Genomic DNA, 24,473 nt, shown 5'->3' on the forward strand with positions numbered 1-24,473 from the left:
AAAGAAAAATATTCTATTAATATATATTTCTCCTGAACATTTAAAAGAATTACAAAACAAATAAGATATAAAATACAACATTGTTGTAAATGTTTTTGGGGAGAGCAAATATGATTCTCAATTAGTTCAGTCACCTCTGCCAATATTAGCTATACCATTGTCTTTACCTACTATTTACACAAAATATTGCAGCTAGTAAGAAGCAGAATCAGGATTTGAACTCAGGTCTGCTTAGACCCAAATCTTAACCCCTGTGTTAGAACAGGGCCTAGAACAAACGTGGTAGCCAATACACAGTTATTGAATTTGAATCTAGATGAGGAACCAGGCTATTTGCTCCAGGATTCTGAGGTATTTTGGGAGCTGCTTTACAGATAATCTCAACTCCCAGAATAAGAGTTCCTTAAGACAGATGAAGAGAGGGGAGGGGTACATCTGATAATGTCATACTCAAATATTTTCTGTTAATTCTATTGCTTGGTCAAATTCAATTAGAGTAAGGAAAATTAACTATTACAATTAAATAAGCAAGAGGAATTGAAAGATTTCCATACAAAAAGTTTAAATTTTTGTTGCTTTAAAAAAAGGAATGTCCAAGAAATGCAATCCTTTAATTGGATTCCAGTTAACAAAGTGTATTGCATACATAAAAACTGACTAACTTCTTTCTGAGTACTCACTCTATACCTGAAACTCTTTTAAATTCATTTTGTGTATTTTCTCATTTAATCCTTATATGGTAGGTCCTACTATTATTCCCATTTTTCAGAAAAGAAAGTCAAAGGTACAAAGAGGGTAAGTAACTAACCTCAGACCAAACAGTCAGTAAGTGGTAGAGCCAAAGTTCTGGCCCCAAGGGATACAACTCCAAAGCTTATGCTCTTAACCACTTTGCTCTGCCGCTTCCTGTAATAACTATCACTTATTAGACACTTGAATCTGTCCCATATATCCTTTATGCAAACTACCTCATTTGCTATTCCCAACAATCACAGAAAGAATATATATATGTACATGTGTGTATGAGTGCAAGCAAATGTAGAAGTGTGTGTATACGGGTATGTGAATGACTCTATCCTCTATCCCACCATTGTAAAAACATTTGACAAACCTCTCAACCCTTGAAAGAAAGCCATCTTAGATACTCTATATGATTAATCATATGAAGAACTACTTGCAAAAATTGCATTATGTATCATCCTTTTCATATTTCCATTAGGGTTATTGATTAGATTTTGTTTGGAGAGGAACGATTCTCATGTTCTTTTTTTTTCATTTTGACATAAAATATAATGGTGCCAGAGAAAGCTCTAAAATATCTTGAAGGACAGAGTTTTAGGACTATCATTGAATTTATAAGAGTTGGGAGGAACATTTCCAAGGCACAGTAGCAGCCAAATGTCTCAAATCTGTATGTACTCTCCACTTAAGTGTTATATGACTCCACATCATGTATACTGGTTATTGCCAGTGCTGAGAAGATTTAACTTCTCCTCTTCACTTATCCAAATGTGTGATTTATCTCTGTGGGGTATGATAGACCAACCACCACTGGGCATCAAGGCCTTGCCCACACCCTCGCAGTTCCCAAGAGAACTGTTCAACACAAACGTTAAGTGGCCCATTCCAGGCACCCTTGTCCATCCTGAACTCTGGATTTATGCTTTATCTAGGAAAGGCATTTCATTCATCAAGTTATCTCCAGTCTTCAGGCCCAATGAGATAGCCTAATCTCATGCTTCCCAAATTTAAATGGGCATATAAATCACCTGGGGAATCTTGCTCGATGCAGATTCTGATTCAGTGCGTTTGGGAGGCCCTGAGACTCTGCATCTCTAACAACCTCCAGGTGGTGATGCCCACGCTGCTGGACAGCGGGCCATACCTGGACCAGCAAGAGTCTGGTTCATAGACAAATACAAACGTGCGCTTCAAAGAAAAGGATCTGCTTGTATTTTTGAAAGATTAATCCTGGGTTCTAATCCAAGGTTATCCACAAAATTTTCTGTATCTTCATACGGCATTAAAAACTCCAGACAATCCTCACACACATCTCATCACCTTCCAAGCCTCCACAAGGTCTCCTCGCCCCACGTAGGGAGAGAGATCATTATTCTGTACAAAATATTAGATTTCTTCTGTGACTTACCCACGTGTTCTCTTGTGTTTATTTGTCCAAAAAAATAAGCAACTAATGATTTAAAATTCTCGGAAGTGGCAAATGCTTTACATATATGTGTTTAATACTCAGCAAAGCCTCTCGAACTCAGGCTACTTTGGATGCAAGGGTTGGTACCTCTATGCAAATAAGGAACTATTTTACTGTATAGTTTAATGAACCAAGCAGAGTACATTCAGTAACCCAATTTAAGGGAAAGTACAAATTCCTTGGAGGAAATGCTTTAATATTGAAGATCGACTTGTGATTAGCATATCAATAGGAATAAATAAACAGTAGTTTTAAAGTACCTGAGGGTACTTAAGGACAGAGGCTTTTCAACCAACTTCTTAAACTTCTGTTTATACTCTTAAATTGCTTAATAAAGTCCTCCTTCTACAGCACTTTAAAAGGTCAAGGTTTGCCCAAGTCTCCTCTCTGAAAATTAATGAGGTTTTAATGTACTCAGAAATACAAAAGTAGTATCAAGGTTACCTGACTGACCCAAGCCAAAGAACCTTCTAGAACAGCAACATATTTTGACTGGGTTTCTATCTTTAAGTCCTCTATTATCTTAAGTGGGAGATATCAAAGAAAATTTATTTCAACATATTGGCAGAATTAGTAGGTCATCTGTGAGCAGTAGAATAATTCTTTTCTTCCTTTTATAGGAGAAACAAAGCACGTAAACAATGCTGACGGAAAAATGGCTCGGCAGTGTGGCTCCCCTACTGTAAAAGGGATCCTAAGAACTAGAAACAGAAGTTCTCAGTTAAACCAGAAAATTTTAAATTAAAGGTTAGATCACTGTACTCTCACACTGAATACTCAGACCCACCAGGCTTTCATTATGCCAATGAATTATATCTGTTTAAGTCACTGGTGTCAAAAGGTTGTGGATTCAACTCTGCGTTGTGCCACTTAACTGTCAGCGCAACCTGGGGCAAGTCAAACTGCAAGGTTCAGACCCTTCATCTATAAATCATGGATATTAAGTAGTAAGTATCTACCTTGTGATGCTGTGGAAGCCGGTACAGAGCCTTTCACATAATGGGCAGATGCACTATATACATACACTGTACATACATGTGTACATGCTAGTGTTACCTCTGTTGTTGGCAGAACAAGGTCGGTCCTTGAGCTTTAAAGAAACACAGTAACAAGTGAAGTCAAGAACTGCCACCCCACACACTAAATCTATGAAACCCTTGCCCACAAAAGATGACTCAGGATTAAAAAATATAAAGAGATGGCTCCTTAATAAACTCTCCAGAGTTCTGAACTCAACCTCTGAGACTCAAGTCTAGAAAGACAGTAACATTCTTCCCCAATGTGACCTTCCACGTGGGCCTTGTTTTGACTCTAAACCAGTTCTTAGGCTTTGGCCTTTTCATTGGGTTGCCAGTCCTTCATCTGAGCTGGGTTAAAAAGGCAATAATGTTTGTAGTCTCGATAGTTCTTCAAAGTTAATTTCTCCTATTTCTTAAAATTTTTATTCTGAAGAAGTTTTTGTAAATATCCCCTACCCTTCAAATCCCTCAAAAGATGTATGGTAGTATAAAGTGCCATTATTCTAGCAAAATCAGCCCCTATGGCCACACTTATATGTTAGGATGACATTGCACCACCAAGAAAAGAACTGTGTTGAAGTGCTACCATCTTAGAGAGAAATTCAATCCCTCAGCACTGGGCACTTTCATTGCTTCCACTCTAACCCCAAGCACTGACTGTGAAGAGGATATTTTCTCCCCTGTATTTATTTTGGAACTAGATACCAGCCACAGGGAAGTAGCTGACCCGAAGTGCCCACAGACTCACACTGAAATTTGAGCACCTGGGCTAGTCAGCTACCTGAGCTGTGTTCCTCAAGGAAATCTAAAAAGAAAACCTCTCAGCTTTAACCAGGACCTTGGAAACCCAACAGAGCAGCTTGCAGCAAGATGTGTGGGCACAGGACTAGAAGCCTAGCAGTTCTTTGTGTCCTCACCCTTGGGCTTCCTGAGAGGCAAGATCCTGACTGAGACGTTGAAACCTCCGGATGTTCATGTTCTCAGTCGGCAAATGAGTATCATGTTCCCAAATAATCTCCATGTTTGATTGTGAGAAATGCAAAGATACTCCCTAGAGACTGACGCACAGACTAAGGAATCTCATCAACACTGATAGTGAGGACTATGGACTGCTGAGGAAGAAATAATTTAAGTGGTGACTGGGGTGTGAAGGAAAACATGATCAACACCTGTCTTACTTTTGGGTCCTCACAAATACGTGGGGGATCTGAATGAGAGCTAAGCCAATGATGCATCGTACTTAGGACAAATTTCAAAGAGCACATTTTGCCAGGGTATTACTCAACTTAACTGGGGATTCATAAATCTCCTATGCTTCCAGACTGGAACACAATATTCAAACAAAGGGCTTTTTGTTTTGAAGGTTGCTGTTTTGTTTTGGGGTTTGTTGGCAGACATTTTTTTTGGTTGTTTTTTTTGTTTTTTTTTCTATTTTGTGTTCTCCCCCGTGCCCTATCAACACTGGTTTCTTGGCTGCACTTTAACTTATGACATATTTACTCAGATGATTAACTGTAAACATTAGTCTTCTTCAAGCAAGTCACGTCCTGAGCAACAGATCAAATGGAGCCCCAGGAAGAGGGCAGCATGGCTCCCTATTAATCATTTGGCCATCCCTTTTCCCACCCTGCAGCAGACCACAAGCGCTGGGGTTGCCCCCGAGGGCTTGGCACCAAGCACCTCCTCCCTGCAGCACTCGTAGAGGGGCATATTCACATGGCAGAGGAGAGAGGCTTTGGTGTTTGGCTTCTGTGATAGGTTTCCTCAGGGAATGGAAAGGTTTTGAAAGTTCTAAAGTATCTCTCAAAGTGCATAAGTGGGTACAAAATGGTAGAACAAAATGTACTAAACATTTAGGTCACAAAACATTCCCTTTCTCTGGCTGAAATCGCCAGAATTGTTATCTGGGAGAAATCAGAATCTACCTAATTTAAACTACTAAAATTTTATAGATTTTTTTGATAGGTATTATATACCCTTATACAAGTTTAATTAACACACAATTCAATTTGTGGCTATTATAAATTTGAAGTATCTTATTATAATATTTTTAGCTGGCTAATAAAGGCATATTAGTATTGGGGTGGGGGAAACACCCTCCGTTTAAAAGAATATACAATCAACTCTGCCTCCATCCAAAGAAGAGGATACACTATCCTCTGTTTTCAGTAACTTTCACTGTTTTGACAAATAAAGAGAAAGAATGAGATAAATGTGGCTAAAATGTGTCTTTGAAGTGTCCAATAGAGGCATCTCTAGTGTTCCTAGGCTGCTGTTGTTACATATCTAAGATTTTAGGGGAACAAAATGTGAATAGTGTGGTCCTTAATGGAAACAAATGAACGTTTACACAGGTATTCCTAACTCACATTCATGACAAATTATACAGTAAGTTGTATCCAGATGTAGTAGCCAGGTTACCCTCAACTGCATTACATAGAATTTCTTTCCTTCCATCCTCTATTTCATTGTCCCTCTCCACCCTCAACCCCAAACACACAAACCTATGCACCCCTTTAAAGAAGGAAATATAAAAGCAAAGAGTAAGCAACTTGCTACGATGCCACACCAGGTTACAGGTAACTGGCCTTCTCTCAGCTTGGAATAGAGAAAAAGTACGAATTATGCACCTGGCAAACATCTGCATGGTCTCCAGAGCAGTAAGATTCATCCATTTGCTCACAAAAGTACACAACTGCAGCTGAGAGAATGAATCAATTCTATTCAACAAATATTTATCATGCTCCAGTCTGAGTGCAGAGTTTTTGTGGAAAAAAAAAATCATGCACCTGTCCATTGGAGGTGATTTTTGAAGAAGTCTAGAAGCAACAAACTCCCTCAGTCAGCAGGGAAGTGTTTTACATTGCAAAATTTAACTAGCCCAAGATATGCCAGTTCCTTTTTGTATATGGAAAAGAATTCCCTTTTTATCTTTCTGGGAAAATAGCACTTTTGTTTGATGTATAAAAACATACTGTCTTCACTTTACTGAGAAATTGGTGATTAACTGCCAGTCATCAATCACCCTTCAGTATTTCAGACATAAAGATGAGAAGAACTATACATTTGAACAGGTTACGACAGCACTGCTCTATATTATAAATTCAGACTTATCAAGGATCTACTTAGAGTGAATTCTAAATGTGCAATGTAAGGGCAGGGAAAAACCAACCCTTGCTAAAACATTTAAGGAGATTTTATACCCAAATTTCTCCTGAAAAACTTGTGAGTGGAGCTAAGGAGAATTTAGGCTACTTGTAAGGGTCAGCCTCTACCACGTATTTGGGAGCTTCAGGAAAGTCATTTATAAACTCTCAGACCTCACTCTCCCTTCTTTAAAATAGGGATAATCATACCTCTCCTATCTAACTTGTTGGGGTTACTATGAAGGTCAAATGAAATAACAAATATGAAGGTTTTATGAAAACTGTTCTAATCATTGATATCAGTGTTTAACTCTACAGTCCCAAAGACATGGTCGAAGGAGGAAAATAACCTAAGAAAACTCACCATCTGTGTTACCAAAAATGTGTAACAGAGTCTTTAAAACTTCAAATCAGCTGTAGTCCCTTGTGTTTAGCCACAGGGACAGCTTTAGAATCATGTCCCTGAAAGCAGTTTTAAAAAGAAGGGAAAACATTTTTTTCTTTATCCTACTCCTTTTCCATTAAATTGGATGGTAGATGGACACTGTTTTTTCCGAACTTAATAGGTATTAAGCTGCTGTTGGCTGCTAAATATTATTTTGTGCCATTCTTTTTGATTAATATACTTAAACAGTTGAAACTAAGCAAAAACTGCACATACCCCACTGAGATACATCATTCCAAACTCAGCAAAACATAAGAGTCGTGTACTTTTTTTAAGAAGTTGGTATTTTTAGCTGCTCACTCTGTATTGGCACCAGAGAAACAGTAAAGCCCCTGACCTCGAGGAGCTCAGGGTTTAGAGTGGGAGATCGCCAGGCAGAGCATTGCAAAGCAATGAGGTCAGTGCAACGAGAGAAGAGGCAGGGAAGGCCCATCAAACCCCTCTGGGTGGGGGCGGCGCGGTTTGCTGGCTGAGCCCGAAGTTAAGGATATAGAGTCGCTAGGCAAGAGGAGGTGGGGGGCAGGCAGAGCACAGCATGAATAAACAGAAACGGTGTGCAGTGCACAAATGTCAAGTAATGTGCTACCACTGAGGCACACAGCTCAAGTCAGGACAAGTCAAAGCTCAGCCAGAGCGGGAGGCAGAGGACATGCCATGGGGACCTGGGATTGGGGAGGAGGAACTGTGCTCCCAGGAGTCTCAGAGCCCCACCCAAGTGTGGGCCACTCTGCGGATGGCTGGAAGAGGGGGACAGCAGGGAGTGTGGCATTGGCAAAGGGACAGCTCCACAGGTAGACCTCAGCTGTCCTCCATTCAAATGCCGGAGCCTCCTGTGAAAAAATGTTTTGCTGCTAAAAAAGAAAATGGTTGATACATTTAAAGGTACAGGAAAATCTTATTTATAAAATTGTGATAAAAATAACCACACCCCAGACATTTTGATATAGAAAACAATTACAATATTCTTTTAGGATTAATACAAAATGCTTGCATATTTGTTGTTGACCTCCACCTGAGATGGGTCATTTTACTTAGATATAAACAGGGTAGAAAAATCAAGAGCTTCAGCCACTTTCAGCTCCCTGCAACGAGATGCAGCCCTGCTGGTGCTGGGCGGTCAGTCCCCTGCAGATAAAGCGGATGTCGGCGAGTAACCTTGGGGCGTGCCAGCGTGGCACAGAGGGATGTGCAGACCCATTCCCGGCTTGCTGGAGACCCAGTGTTGCCAGACATTGTCCAGGAAGCCACCAGCTCTACAATTAAGTTTACTGAAAATACTTTCAAAAAGAGAGACTGGGGCTGGGGGTGGCACAGGGGGTAGTGGGGTACAGGGAGATAGTGCTTAACAGGTACCGAGTTTCCAGTCTGGGATGACGAAAAAGTTCTGGGATGGATGGTGACGATAGTTGCACAACGATGTGGGTGTACTTAATACCACTGAAGTGTACACTTAAAAATGACCAAATTGGTAATGTTTACGGTATGAATATTTTACTACAGAGAGAGAGAAAAAGAGCTACAGCTAAAAAGTAGTAAGATTTCCAGTAAGATAAAGAAAAGCATCGTCTTGCGCATGGTAGTGGCCTGCCAAATACTATATTTCCCAGGGGGCTGTATTATCCTATTAGGGGCAACTTTTCTAAAACAACAGAGTACCTTCTTCCTAAAGGAGACTGAACTCTTCACATAATTTAGTTCCTAACTCTTCCCTGCAGTCCACAAAGATGATATGATTATTATTACCGTTATTGTTGTGGTAGTTACTTTGTATTTAATTAGAGTTCTCAGTGAGCCAGCTGCTACGCTTTTCCTTCCTTTATTGTAGATGCGAACAAAACGGACACCAGTTCTGTGCATTGCCTTGGAGAGTGAGCAACAGGACCAAGACCCAAAACAATGCCTGAGGCCACTGCACCCAGCAGCAGAGGCTGCACCAACCCTATTTGGAGGCCCCGGCAAGGCTTCACCTCTATTGCAGACTCTCATCACCAAGCAAGGTTCCTACTTAGTAGAGAATATGTATTTCCTTGTCAAATAGCAGATATTTCTTTTTGCATATGCGAAATATCCAAGTGGATTTAATAAAATTACACTTGAGGTTAAACTACAGGGATAAGAAATCCACTCTCAGAGCAACAATTAGTTGGTCGTTCTTTTTAAAGGATATCAAATGTTTCCTAAGTACAAAATTGTTAAAACTGTGAACAGCCCTAAATTCTGTACCTATAATCCTGGCATGGTTTCATTTTACAGGTTGCCAATAACCCAGAATAGTAACTATTGATTGTTTAATTACTTGAAAGTGTCTTATAATCACCAAGTCATTAAGGGTGTTATGAGAGCTAAAAACTACAAGTCATGAGGGTGTTGTGCATCAAGTTATTTGGCACCTCACTGATACAATATGAGAAAGTATTTTGAACTAAAGCAATCTTCAGATCAAAAGTGGGCACACAAGTGCCTGTCCTTGTCCGGCCCTAACAGGAAACCTCGCTATCTTTTCATGTGCTATTAGAAAGTATGTATCATCATTCACTGAGGCAAGGAGAACCTGCTAAAACCCTGTGGCTCTGAATTAATGAGAGAGTGGTATAATATGCTCATGTGTCTACACCCTTCAACATAGAGCTGCACCAAGTTGCTAAAACCTTTTGTTTTAGCACAAAGAGGCCAAACAAGTATTTTAGTAATGTTTTTAGGCATTCAGTATAAATCATCTTGCTAATAGTTTAGAATATTTCTGTAGATAGTTTTGCAGTTGGAAAAGCTCAGGCTGTAAATGGATTCATGGAAGCAACCTGTGGAGGTCATGCAGGCCAGTGCTCTACTTAGAATTAAAGAATGTCATATCTGGAGGGAGCTCTGGAGACCATTCTGGCCCAGCCTCCTCATTATACATAAAACCAAGGCCCAGAAAAGCCAAATGACTTGCTTAAGCTCATACAGCTAATTAGTCACCAGGTCAAGACTCAAAGCCAGAAGAGCCATCTGCCCAGCGACTGTCCAGCACACGTCCAACACGCTTCCTACCCCTGCTGCACCTCGGGGCACGGACCCTCACCCAGGCAATCAGCAGCAGCCAAGCCCTTGGTAACACTGATCCCTCCCCCTAGAATGCCTTCTTAATTCCTCTTCCACACACATCTGCTCATCTTTCAAGACTCAACTCAAGAGTCACTTCCTATATAAAGTCTTTCCTGGACTTCCCACAGCCCCACAGAAGCGGATCTGCTCTGTGTGCTCCTGTTGTGGTGCATGCAAAACACTACTGAAGTGACTGATTTTTACATCCCACTACCCAAAGATTTCAAACCTTGTGAAGGTAGGGGTCATGCCACATGCATATCTATAAACTCTGCCCTGAAGGCAGTGCCAAGAAGCTATTAGATACTTATTATGAAGGCTGACACTGAATCGATGAAAAGCATAAACAAAACTCTAGGACAGAGATGAGTGGTGGAGGCTCTTCCCCCAAGGTAAAGCACTCAAATTAGCACTTAAACCACCGAGAGTCACTGCCTTAGCCCCGTGGTCTCTATCCTGGCTGTGCATTAGAAGCATCTGGGAAGTTTGGGAATAAAACTTAACCTAGCCCAACACCAGGCCAACTAAAATCAAACTTTTAGAGAAGGGCCCACATATCTACAGTTTCTCAAAGCTGTCCAGATGATTTCTATAGTGAGGACTGAGAACCACTAGTAGCAATAAGAAATCCTACATAGTCCCGGCAGCAAGTTTTGGTAGCAACTTCGAAGGTCCAGCTATCTAATACAGAAAGCGACCCTTCCTTGTGGCATCCAGCACCCAGGCACTCATGAAGGTTTTCCCTCCACGTTCACCTGGCAACCATATAACTCATTCCACCCAACAGATGATAGCACAAGGTGGCATGGTCTTGAGCCAAGATGCAAACAACACAGGGATCTATGAGGATGAAGAGCTCATCAGGCTAACATATTTAAAGGGTAAATGATTCTCCTACATACTGGGGAACACAAGTAGAATTGCTACCTATAATTCTGGCCAGGTGCAATTAAAATACACTCTGAGGCTAGGTAATAATATTAACTAAGTAATCCTAAAGGCTCAGCTATAGCCAAATGAACCTATGACTAAGAACAAACTTTTCATGTGCTACAGCATCTTAGAGATGTTTCATAAATAAGTGTCTATTTGATGTTAAAAATCACAGTTTCTACACTCCTAGAAAAATAGTGCTGGGATATTTTGGCAGTTACAACATATTTTTTTCAGTTGAGTGAAACTAACTAGCACCCTTGGCTATATCATTAATTTCTTTTAATAGGTGAAATGTGTTACCATAAACAGTACAAAACTCTTTTCAAAGGAGATCAACATACCAGACCTGGTCCAACCACCTGGTTTATAAGGAAACAGGAAAGACAGCCCTGCAGCTACATTTTACATAAAATGTCCCTTGCTTCAAAGGGACAGAACAACAGGGAGGCTCAGCGATGGAGAGATGGGCACTCAACTATGGTACAAGGACATAAGCCATCCTGATATCTGTGTTCTGTGGAATAGTTCCAGAGGCATTAACAAGGGAAACTTGAGGGAGACAGAGAGGATTCCACAAGTAAATAAATTGGGAAAAAACTGGCTGAAACAAAGTAATACAAATGCTAATGTCCACTGTCTCCCTTCAAGAGAGAGGGACAGTCAGTAGTAGCATTAGGAAACTCTTTAGTCATTCAACCCTTTATCCACAGAGCCTCACTGGGGTTCCACTGAACCTATTTTGGGAGATGTGGCTAACTATTAATAGCTAATCCATGTCAAGGACGCAAAGGTCAGGCAAAGTCACAGCCAGAAGAGACCTCCCACTCAATCCAATGACCCTTGTTTGCCTGAGGATCCCAACACAGGAAGCAGGAAGGGTATAAGAATCTATCTGTAGCTGGAGTCAGGCTGCTCCCCAGACGGGAGTATCATTTACTCCATAACATACGGCATAGTGAGCCTGAGGATGAAGAAGAGAAAGAGCAACACAGGAATAAACTTCTCTAGACTCCAGTATAACAGGACACTGCCACCTACTATAGTGATGAATGACAATAGCAATAATCAAATCTTAAATGTACATAGCAATTTATATTTAACAAAAGACCTTCATAGTCATTAATTCATTTCAACCTCACAATAGCCTGGGGGGTATATCAGGAAAGGTGTTTGTATTCTAATTTCACAAATGAGAACAACTGAAGGTCCCAGTAAGTCTACGGAAAGTTCATGGCTAAAGCAAGTTGGGGTAGAAACAAAACCATAAGAAAGGTTCTCAACTTTTAACTGAGGTTCTTGCTACTCCATACACCTTCACTATAAATAAAAGCTCTCTACTGAGATCTTGTACTACCTGAGGAGGAAATATTGTCAATTCTTCCCCCAAATTTGCAAATTATATAATTACTCAGAAATCACTGTTACCCCACCAAAGTTCCAGAGTGCTGCAACCAACTCTTATTTCCTCAAATAATCTATCTTCTCTTTACAAATTACTGAGAAATTGGCATTTTTTTTAAAAGACTAAAGACCAACTATATTGTCTAAATGGCAATTATATAATCAAGTGTCATATAAGCGGTATTGAGAATTGGATTTAATACAAATAATGTCATTCTGAGCATACATAAAACCAAGAAATCAAAATGTAGAAGGTGGAGCACAAAGACGTGTATTTCTGACTTCATCCTTCTGTGAATGCATCTTTCAGGTCCTCAAATGTTCTATAAAAGCAAGACCACCGAAAGAACTGACACATGTATCTGGGAAGAGGAAAAGATTACTGAGTGCCTACTATGTGTCAAGCCCTGGGCTGAGGACTTCCACATATTTTATACTTGTGTTTTCGTAACAACCCTACTTTGTACTATTAATAACAGATGAAGAAATCTGGACTTGGAGAATAGGCTGGGTATCTTCACACAACTCGAATGAAGCAGAACCAGACTGGGAATCCAGCTTAGTCCTGCTCCAAAGTCCTTGTCATTACACTCCTTTCCACTTATGAAAATGCTAAACTATGCTCCCAGATGTAGTCCAAATGCCAAGGCCTCTAAGCTTTGTCCAAAGCCCCCTGCTGCAGCCCATTCATGTCCTCACTCTGCCTGGGAAATATTAATTGCTCCATATTGTATACACTCACGGTCTCCACTTGCTATTTCGTCTTATCCTTAGAGCAGTGATTTTGTCCCCCAGACGACACTGACAATGTCTGGACACATTTTCGATTGTCAAGACTTGGAGGTGCGACTGGTGTCTAGTGGATAGAGGCCAGGAAGCTGCTAAACATCCTGCAGCGAGCAGGGAAATACCCACGACAAAAAATTATCCAGCCCCAAATCTCAATAGTGCTCAGGTTCAGAAACCCTCCCTTAGTGTGACAATGTGAGTCAATAAATGTGCTTCCTTCCCTATAAAATGGGACCAAATCACCATAAGGAATAACTAAGACAAAAATACCTTTAGTACACAGTGAGCACTCAGAGTCCCTGATTAACAATTAGATAATCTGATTACATACTTCTTAAGAGCAGGAACTGCCTCAGTTAGCTGTGCATTATTCCCACACAATGCACAGGGCTTTTTTCATTGGCATTCAACAAATGTGAAAGAATGTATTCTTTATATTGGAAATTCTTGATTAAAAAACAAATGCCACTATTATCTAATAAACACAACATTCTCCCACACTCCTTGCCAAACAAGAAGTGAACAGTATAATACATGATTCATTTTAACAGACTATGAAAAGCTCCATTGCATCTTAGTTGATGTCACAGAATCACCTTCATATATAGACTATTAATAAGTTTACTATTAAAATGCTTTATCTTATTTTGACAGAAGGTTAATGAATAGATCATGATGTACAGATCTGAGAAAAATCTCATCCGACGGGCTCATATTCTGCTCTACCCGGTCAGTTTTGACAATATTGATTCTTAGGTCTTGAGCTGAATTATTCAGGAACACCTTAAACTGTAATCACAAGCATGTCAAATAAAAACACTGAAAGTCAAATCTCTGAGTGAGTAAGTCAAAAGTGGTTAGTATCACATCTCAGGTCCAGATCTTTGTTTTATATTAATACTTGTCTCAGTTTATGCAAGTTTGAGTCAGCATGGAAATCCTAAAGTAAATGATTACAAAAAGCATTAGGATTAGCATTCAGTTCACTAAAGCAACCCTAAAGCAGGATAATACACACTTATTTTTGCAGAGTTTCTGGAGGTGTGGTCCGAGGGCCTCGAACAACAGAATGAATCCATACACTTACAAGTACAGCTTCCTGGCCCACATCCCAGACCTACCTATTAACTCAAAATTTCAGAGCTTGGGGCCTGAAAATCTACATTTTTTAATTTACATTTTTGATCTGCATATTAATGTTTAAGAACCTCAGACTGAACCCCAGAAATTGTTTTGTCTCGTTTTGTGTATTTCCAGCATGGGTCTTGCTTCTACAGACTACTGACAATTCACTTAACATAAAATCCACATCCACCTCCCACCGTAAAAAACAGATAGAGCATTTTGCTTGTTACTTTTGTGCAAATATGCTTTTCTAAAGTAATACGACTTGACAGGAAATGCTGAAAAAACTGGGAACAAATATAAAAAGAATGATCAAGGAAAACAGAGCTCAATTCTGGGCCCCACACTGTTAACATCTACTATGTGCCAGACTGGGTCTCTGACCTTATTTCCCCTTTATTTAAACATTTAAATTGTTTAATACATACATAAACAAAAAAGTAAGATAATTCAGAACATGGCAATGCCACAAAGACAGTAAAACAGATTGATGTGATAGAGAAAGTCTACAGTGGAGGGAAGCAGAGGTAGTGGTTGGCTGTAGCAGACACAGGGATGAAAAGTGGCTCCCCTGAGCAGGTAACATTTCAGCTGAGACCTGGAGGAGAAGAAGTCAGTCACCAGAGGCCTAGGGGGAAAGTGTTCCAGGCAGAGGGAACTGTAACTATACAGTCCCTAGGGTAAGAACAAGGTGCTCATGAAATTATGATAGAAATTAAATCAGAAATCGAATGATTTTATGAAATATAAAACTATTGACAAGTATGAAATATTATTTTTAGTAATATGTTAGAATAGTTTCAGGACAGAAGCTGGGATAATGAAGGGCCTTGATCTATGTCATATGAAGACTAAATTAAGCAATTGAGGTTATGCTGCATGAGGAACAGGAGATACAAGTATATGTTCGGAGAAAGGAAAGTGAAGTCTTCAAATATCTGAAGGACTACATTCTTGTGGAAGAAGATTTAATTTTAAATTTTAAATAGCTCTAAAGGTATGAAAGGATTGAAATGATAAACATTTGAGGAAGGCAGAATCTTGGCTCAGTATAATAAGAAACATTCAAAGGGGCTGCAGGAAAATTGACTGGAAGGTAATGAGTCCCACATGGCTGGAGGTGATCAATGATGGGCTGAACACCTGGCTAGCAGAGGAATGATGGAACTAAGATGACCTCTGAAGACCCTCATTACCCTCTGAAAACACACAGACACACACACACACAGACACACATACACACACACACAGTGCCTCTCTCTTACAAGCACTATAACCACCAAGATGGCCTCTGTACTTTGCACTTTACAACCTTAAGGAGAAATGAAAAGAAACATGAGAAACACTAAGGAATCCATCATATTCCCAATTCACTTTATCAATCTGGGATAAAATATGTCTTCATCTCTGTAATAACCAACATATATTTCAAAAGGGCAAATTAAGAAACAGGATAGACTAACATTCACTTGGAATCTGGGGTTAATTTATAGTGGTGTTTTAGCAGTAAACATTAAACAATTATTCTGACTTATTAAAATAATTACTCTAGTTTAACAAAATTGTGTCCAGATTCTATTAGGTTCCCAATAGGTGGCACAGCAATAAACCGCCAAGACCTCAGCAAACAGGTGTGGGGTCTTTTGTTGGCTTGTTTTTTAATGGGAGCCATGAGCACAGGAAGATGGTTTCCTCATTAAAAGTCCTGAGAGAAAATCACTAGTCTTTATTTATTTACCTATTCTCTCCAGTAAATAAAGCAAAAAAAAAAAAAAAAACGATACTGAATTGAATTGCTACATGATTACCCAGGATCAAAATGCTAAAGATAAACAAATCTAGCCTTACCAAGAACAGGTAACTAACTATAAGCTAGAATTGGGAGTAAGACCAGAATCAACCTTGAAAAGCTAAACATTATTAAATGGCCTTTATATAAAATATTTATATTTTCATATCCAGATGTATCTGGCTCATATGCAGATACACTTACATAGACTTTTTATTTATTATATTAAGTATGTTTCTTAAAAACTATTTGTAAATAAAATTATATTATGACTCCCTTAGGATGGATTATAAAAAAGAAGCTTGTAATAAATTTTTCATAAAATAAAGGCTGTGTCTGTACAGTTATTCATAAAGTTATACCTGACTTTATGAAAACCAGGAACACCAAAAGAGGGATTTACAAAAAAATTAAAATCAAAGGTTTAGTATTTAATATAAGGAAAACATTTATCACAGAACTCTTTGTATCAGAGCCTTCTCCTAGGGCCATAAAATTTCTATTTGTATCTACAGTGTTTTAGAAACATATCTATTCCATAAAGTTATATAACCTGTGGTATGCACAATCACTTTGTACTTTAATTTTCTTTAGGTTTAAATATCTTTTAGCTCATATTTTACTATTTCATTAAGCTTTAGTCCTTCATAACTCAGAATGACAGCAGAACTGGATGAGTGGCCTCAGGAAATACAGGTGTCTCTGTTCATAGGTGGTACCACCTAACATCGTCTGGCCGCCTAAAGCCAAACCCTTGACCAGGTAGGGAGTTACTATTTAGATAAATCATCATGAGTTCCCAAAGCATTTCTAACTACATTTTCATTTGGCTAACACACAGAAAGAGCTGTGATGGCCACAGAACAACACACGGGGCTGATAAAGGAGACCAAGTCCCCTGTCCCAAAGTCCACTGCATTCACCAGGGCCGTGCTTTGCAGAGTCTGCCCTGAACTTGGAAAGTGTCAAAGTGCTGTATCAATCACTAAAAGAATGGAATCCTTTAGAATAATAATGTTAAGGACCTGGCTGCCTTCTTTGTTTTCCCTCTCTAAAAAGATCTGAGATCTCTTGCTATTTGTTAACTTTTCCTTCTTAGGTAACAAGAAATCAGAGATAAGTCTGGATTTTCCAAGCATTCTCATCCTTAATTAAATCTCTGTTATCTCCTCTTACAAGAGTGTACAATTTCACCTCATGGATTAGTGTACAAAGCTGTAGATTTTCTCCCAAGTGCATAGTCTACAGGCGGGAAGCACACGACAACAGAATGGCTCTAAGAAATGGTACCATAAACCAACAGCATTCTACAGAGTTGCTCCTGCACATTGACAGCAACTCAGAAGTAATTTTCTACCTGTATCAGCGCTTCATTCATTAGTTACTTCACAAGTTCAATCCAATTTCTCAAAATGCAGTAACACAATCTTCCAACTTAATTATCTTCATTGAAACTATTTAAAAGCTTTTGCTGAGACACATTTCTTTCTTTCTGTGTCAGAGAGGATTAACATCAAGTGAGCAGCTTGAGTAGACGTCATTCTGTCTAACTGCAAAAGGTTGACATTTCAGGAAATAATCACTTCTTGCAAGGGAGAAATTTTTCCCTGGAGTGGACACCGAAGAGAACCTCAGATAAATAAAGGTATAAATGTATATCCATTTGTAATGGTGTTTTAAAAACCAAATCTCAAGAACATTCTGTACATAGTACTTTTGCCACTCTGCAGAATTGGAAATATTACAATCTGGATCACTTCTATAATAATTGTAATTAACTAAGAGAAGTTTAAAGCTCAAAGAAGAAATTTTTAAAAAATAGAAACGAGATAATTTGTAATGGAAATGCCATTCCATATCACTACCACTAAGGAAAATGATGGATATTTCCCTAGAAATAATCATGAGGAAACCAGTTGGGTTTATTTTGAAGGCATTTCAATAGATCATTCACCAAAACCCCAAAAGTTCTAATCAAAAAACAGTTCGTTTCCATTTCCTTTTTATAATCAGAAGAGGAGTCAACCTACATTTTGAAACAACCACTTTTTTAGATAATGTACTAGGGGAAAATGCCTTTTTAAAACATATTTTGAGTGAATTTGTAAGCAAAAATTAGTAAAAGGGCATGAAGGAATTATTCCTCAGCTCAATCTCAACTCAAGTTTAACTTTTATTTCCTAACTTGTAAAATTCATTGCACCTATTAGGCCTTTGCTTTGCTAGGTAGCCAGCTTTCTTCTAACAATATTCATTAAACTCATTTAACTTGTGTCCTAGGCCAATAACAAATCTACTTTTCCAGCTATGATAGTTTAATAGCTTAAATTTTTAAAGTAAATGCATCCTTTGCTCTTTTGAAAACCAGTTCTGGCAATGATTAAAGTAAAGGAAACTAAACACTTAAATAGCTTCAAATATGCAACATCAGAATTTATGTGTCAGATACAAACACTGTAATATACAATGAAGGGAAATGCCCAAATCACAGAATCCAGTTTAAGAAATTATCAAGCATATTATTTCATTTTAAATCTGTAATGAGGCATTTATGAGCAAGTATAGACAGTATTGCTACTCAGCATTCACAAAATGAAACCACACATGAACCATGCTCAAACTCAATGCACTTACCTTATAAACTTGCCCATATGTTCCATTTCCAACAAGTTCCACCAATTCAAAGATTCCTGCAGGATCCTAAAAGAAAAGAGACAAACAATAAAAATTCAAAACAATATTCTAGGCATTGTCTTAATCAAAAACAAATGCTTATTTAAAATAAGCAAATAAATAACTTTAGCTTTGGGGGCTCCCCTATGTTAACATTAAATACTAATCAACATCTAAAGATTTAAGTCATATGCAGCTATGAAATCAGTTAAATTCCATTTTGTTTCTAGTTTACATTTCCATGAAATATGTTTAGATCAGGTAAAAGCAGATGTTTCTTCAACTGAAACAATAAAAAAGAATTAACACACCCCCATTGTCAAATAGAAGTATACTTGCAGGAGGTACATCAAAATAAGATGACAGACTCATCATCCTGACGAGGTTCTAATTTTTTTAAATATTTCTCTTTGAAATGTCTGAGCCGCTCATTGTGTTGAGCACAGGCAGGTAGGAAGGGTGTTCTTGCACTGTGGGGCAATCTTACCTATGGCAGTCAACAGTTTCCAAGAGAAAATGGAATCAACATAACTACCACTCTCAGAAAGTTTTTCTTCAGGATGAGTGTGGTGGCTCATGCCTGTAATCCCAGCCCTTTGGGAGGCCGAGGCCAGAGGATCACTTAAGGCCAGGAGTTGGAGACCAGCCTAAGCAAGACCAACCCATCTCTATTAAAAGTAGAAAAAATTAGCCAGGCATCATGGCATGTCCCTGTGGTCCTGGAGCCCAGGAGTTTGAGGTTGCAGCGAGCTATGATGACGCCACTGCATTCTAGCCTAGGTGACAGAGCGAGACTTTGTCTCAAAAAAATAAAGAAAAAAGAAAGAAAGAAAGTTTTTCCTTGGATTCATCTCCCCTCTCTGTAATGCTGCTGCTCCAAAACACGCTTTTGCAGGATGGTCTCCAGTTCCTGCAGTACCTGCAGGGTAAGTGCAGGATTTAGAACACAAACTACATTGGAGAATTATACAAGTTTTTACTACCAAAGAGTTGTCTACCAACCCTGAGAGTCAGCTAAATGTTATAGTGCTCAATAAATGTCCAATAATTACTGCTATTATTACTGAATTACTATCCCAAAAAGTTGAAAAGAAAAATCAAAGCTATAAAATTCAACTCAGAGGCGGAAAATGACTTTCACCCCAACTGATTCCCAACTGGACAGAAATTGCTTCTTTAAAGGCATAAATCAAGAGTCACAAATTTAAATGCCCACAGAGGCCAGGAGAGTAACGTAAACTAGCGAAGTGGCCCAGCCGGGGCCTGTGGCAAGCTGGAGACGCCATGCCTCCTGGTGGGGGAAAGGGGTGGTTTACTAAGCTGGAACGACCTGCTGTCGTGTCAACATAGGAGCACGGTATTGCCAGGTCTAAAGATTTTTTGAGAAAAACCGAACACTTTGATTAATATGAAATGGCCTGATTTTTAAGTGTTAAGCACTTAATTTAAAAAAAATACTCTGAGGAACAAGTAAAAAATGCCTAGAGCCTGTGGCCCATCTCTCGTCAACACTCGTATGAGAGCACAGCCGTATGCAATAATGGTGGGTGGCTGAGAGGCAAGAGGGGGAACAGCCTGTGCTTCAGGTGCAGACAGACCTGGATAAAATACCAGCTTCTCCTCGACTGGCTGTGTGACCCTGCGAGACCCTGGCAGATCAACATGGCATCTGAGCTTACAGGTGTGACACCTTGCAGCCGTCTAGGTAGTGCGGAAGAGTAAGTGAGGGCCTCACCCAATGCCGTGCACATCGTCAGTAATCTATTAATACCTAATAGGCACCACTTTTAAGCTGAGGAATTCCACACGACCAATAGAGGGAATTGGTCAGAACTGGTTAGATGGAGGAAGCGCTGCTCCATGGGAAGCAGCAACTCTGCTCTTCTGGGGAAGGAGGCAAATGAGTTTGATGTGACAAGTCAGAGTTCTTTACATTCACAGTCTTTAGTAAGTCAGACTCAAGAGAAGCCCTTGGGTATGTGGCTTCAAAGAGTCCACATAAAAAACAAAACAAAAATTAAAAAGCAAGCTTAGAAAACCCCAACAGATTAAGCACTTAGTCACTGAGAAAGACTGGAGTTAGCATCACCTGCTCTTAAAAAGCCAGAAGGGCAAGAATCCACACTCCGTGCTCATGTCCTGAAAACTCGAGTAGTCCAGAAATTCTAGCTATGTCCCACCTGGTCAGGCAGGTGTGGTTTCAGACAGAATCACAAGACAGGAAAACATCGTTAAGGGACTAGAGCTCTGAGTCAACCAGCACCCCACAGCTAAAAGACACTGTCCAGGCCACCTGGGAGGTCTCAAGATGGCAAAGAAAAATTTGTTTAACTACCAGGCCATTAGAGCAGCAGGTTTTATTACAAACAGAATTAGAAAGAAATGAGGAAAAGGGGAAAAAAAAGCCCATAAATGGTGGCAGCTGCTGTTTGTTTCTAAGCTGTGCCTCCCAGTAGTTTGTCTGCTCAGTGGTGTTTCTGCAACATATTTGGAGAGAGGTTCTACACTTACTTGAAATATCTCAATTGTGTTTCCAACATTCATTTCTCTTGACTAAAAAACATGAAAGAAAGAGAAGAGCTACAGGGTGGTGACAGTGGCTGCCTTAAGGAACCTGGGAATCAAACAGGGGTGCGAGGGGAGAGCAGGAGAAGAAGCAGGCGCAGAGCAGGGATCAGCTCCGATGTGCAGGGGTCACTCCCCTCACGGGTCCCTCTCACGGCCAAGGTTAATAGGGCCTCGCAGGAGGATCTGCACAGCTGACTCGGGGGGCATGTTTCTCTCCTTGAATAGTCTATTAATTGGCAGATGGCCCAGCCAGTCAGAGCCAAGGAAGCTTAATACTGAGACTTTCATTCCAAACTGCTGGGAAAGAGAGGCTTTGCGCACACCCAGGGGCCTCCGCGAAGCAAAGGTCAGGGAATCTACAGAGTTCCACTGGCAACACAACAAAGAGCTCCATTGCCTTGAGTAGACAACCAAACTGGAAACCATCACTGAGTCAGGTCGGTTCCCCTGAGACTCTGAGATTTACACTGAGGGAGTGTACTGGGGCATGCCTTGAACAACACCTGCGGGAGCGTGAAAGAAGAACTGTACTGAGCAGAGAGAAGAGCTGAACTGAAATAGGGTGGAGACAAGATCTTCACCTGAGCCCATGGGAGCTCTGGAGCTAGCATGATCCCTCAGAATTACCCTACCTTGAAGCATGGGGCCTTTGCACTCCACCTCCATTGACTAGTCCTTGCATGTGGGCTGTCCCCCATCCCTGTCCTAGAGGTTACGGTCTTGGGTGAAGTGACACTCTTCAGCTAAGGACAATTTTCAGATGAGAGTCATCACTAGTTGCTACACTCTGAGCAACAAGGGCCTTGGTAGTGGAGAAGGGATCTGGGTGACACACCACAGCATCTACAACAAGCATCACGGTTATAAATGAGAATCAGTCTGGAATTAGACGAGAAATCTATCAGCATCTACATTCTACACAATCCTGACAGTAATAAGACAAAGCAGTGTGGTTAGAGTCATGGAACATGAAAGGAAGGGGCTCTCTGAGACCCTCGAAAGCCGAATGTAGAGGTATTGTTCAGTGACACTTCAGTACTGACCTTAAGCTCCCTTCTCTCTTTTCCCCAATCCAAGTACCTAGATCCAAATACCTGGAGACTGGATGTTTGTGAATATTCCTTTACACAAAAGCATTTTATTGTAAGTTATGTTCTTGTGGAACAGTGATACAGCTTGAACAGTGCAAGCATTCAGCTGTTTTCTCCACTCTAGCAGGACCTCTAAAGCAATTTCTCCAAAGGCTCCCCATGACTCAGTCTCTTATGTGTAGTGGTCTCTTCTCAATCCCGTCCTATTGTCCCCTTTGAGGCATTTCCAGTGCCGAGCACCACAACTCTTGTTGAATATATACCGCCTCCTCTATCTTCCATCATATCTCTCAGTCTTGCTCACAAACTCTACTGCTTCTGGCCACACCTGCAAGGTGGGCTTCTCCCAAGGTTCCATCCTTGCCCACCTCCCCGCTTCATTTTGTTCACTAAGTGACAATGATCTTTTCTCCAAATATCCATCATATCCATCTACTCTACTCCATTCACACAAGAAGCTTCTCCATCTCTTGCTGGAACAATGTGCTTTCAATCAATTCTTTCCTCCTTTCAAACTATTCTTCACATTGATCTTTCTAAAGTAGACATTTCTAATCATGACTCTCCAAGATTGAAAATAATAACAGATGTGTTTCAAATTGAAAGTCAAGGTCCTGTCATTCTTAGGCTCGGCCTTTGTCCCCAACCTGGTGTTGCATCATTCTGTGCTGTAACCAACCATCTCAAACGCCCCACCATTTCCCTGACCCACGACACTCGGCTCTGTGCCACGGTTCATAAAGCCTATCTGCCAAGATTATTCCTTCTGCCATTCTTTACCAGGCAAGCCCATCCTTGAAAGCCCATCTTGCTGCCTCCTCTGGGAAGCCTTTCTCAAATCAGTGTCACCGCCTCTCTCTCTGCACCTGCAGCACATCATGCATGGCTCTGTGATAACCACTTTCATACACTGCTATCCTCTCTTACACTTCTCTCTCTTGACGAATTACAAATGCCCCCAGAGCAGGGACTGTAACATGTTTATCTTAGCATATTCCAGCACTTAGCACAGAGTCTAAGATATAACTGCTAGACATAACTACTTACTGAATAAAGTTGATGTCCCACTCCCAATTCTCCAAGATATGTATAGAAGAAGTTGCAAAAAAAATGGGATCAGAATGTAGAGCCAAAGATCTAGCAAACTTACATCATTTCTTTTCAATCTAGACAAGCTGTTCCAGCCACTGTATGCTCCATCCCTCTTAACTCAATCCCAAAAGCACAAAGCTGTCACATGTATAAGCCCCTACAGTACTCCCAGCTCTTAAAAAATATCCATAAAGCCCGTTGGTATAAACTGTGCCTCATGTGCATGGAGAAGACAGGCTGTCAGGATGCGGCTATGTGAATGCAACAAGGAGAGGATGATGTACCTAATAATCATGTTACAAAGACAGGAAAGCTAAGAGACAAGGATCAGCTTAATTCCCACTCTCATGTTTGCTTAGCTGCTCTTAAAGCCAGGATGGGCAGCATGGAAGAAGGTTACATACACCAAGGAGAAAAGAGCAAATCATTGACATTTACCAAAGTCAAGAATCCCTGTTGGCTACACATGCCTTTATTCAGATCTTAACCTTTGCTGGGAGGCTGAGAAGAGAATTTAATTCTAAGGTAGAGTAGTTTACATTATTTCATAATGAAATATAACTACACATCAAAAGGCAGGCTATTCCCTGAAAGAAAATCTTACTTTTCAGCAAGTACTGATAAAAGCAAATTTGGTTAGTCATTACAATAAAAAATCACAACATGAGCTAACATTGCGTAAGCACTTACGTGGCAGGGACTATTCTAAGCATTTTCCATGAATAGCTCATTAAATTATCACAACTGGGGGCTATTATTCTCTTCATTTTACAGAAGAGAAAACTGAGACACTTGGTCAAGGTCACACCACTGATGAGTGGCAGAGACAGGATGTATACCCGCTGGTCAGACTCCAAACCCTGAGCTCTTAACCACTGTCCCACCAGCTTCATGGAATCAGAATTCTCCGCCCTTGATGCACCTCTTGCTAGCTCTCCAACCTTGAGCAAGTGTCCTAACTGCTCTGAGCCTCAGTTTCCTCATCTTTAAAATGAGGACAATATCACCTCCCTCCAGGATTACTGTGAGGATTGTGAGTGTCTAGACTAGCTCGGGGCCTGATACATGATAGGACTTCAATACATACTCATCTTCTGCCTTTCTTT

General features: G+C 40.1%; 1 protein-coding gene across 6 annotated transcripts in view; it reads right to left on the minus strand.

Moving 5' to 3' along the window:
• TNIK (TRAF2 and NCK interacting kinase) overlaps positions 1–24,473 on the minus strand; it is a 357,185-nt gene that overhangs the window by 254,981 nt on the left and 77,731 nt on the right. For all 6 annotated transcript variants that reach the window (XM_045539660.1, XM_045539658.1, XM_045539657.1 and 3 more), the window contains exon 2: positions 18,578–18,643. In XM_045539660.1, coding sequence (XP_045395616.1) covers positions 18,578–18,643 — 66 coding nt within the window. The remainder of the gene's footprint in view (positions 1–18,577; positions 18,644–24,473) is intronic.

This window comes from Lemur catta, chromosome 1 (genome assembly GCF_020740605.2).
Source record: "Lemur catta isolate mLemCat1 chromosome 1, mLemCat1.pri, whole genome shotgun sequence".
Lineage (NCBI taxonomy): Eukaryota > Metazoa > Chordata > Mammalia > Primates > Lemuridae > Lemur > Lemur catta.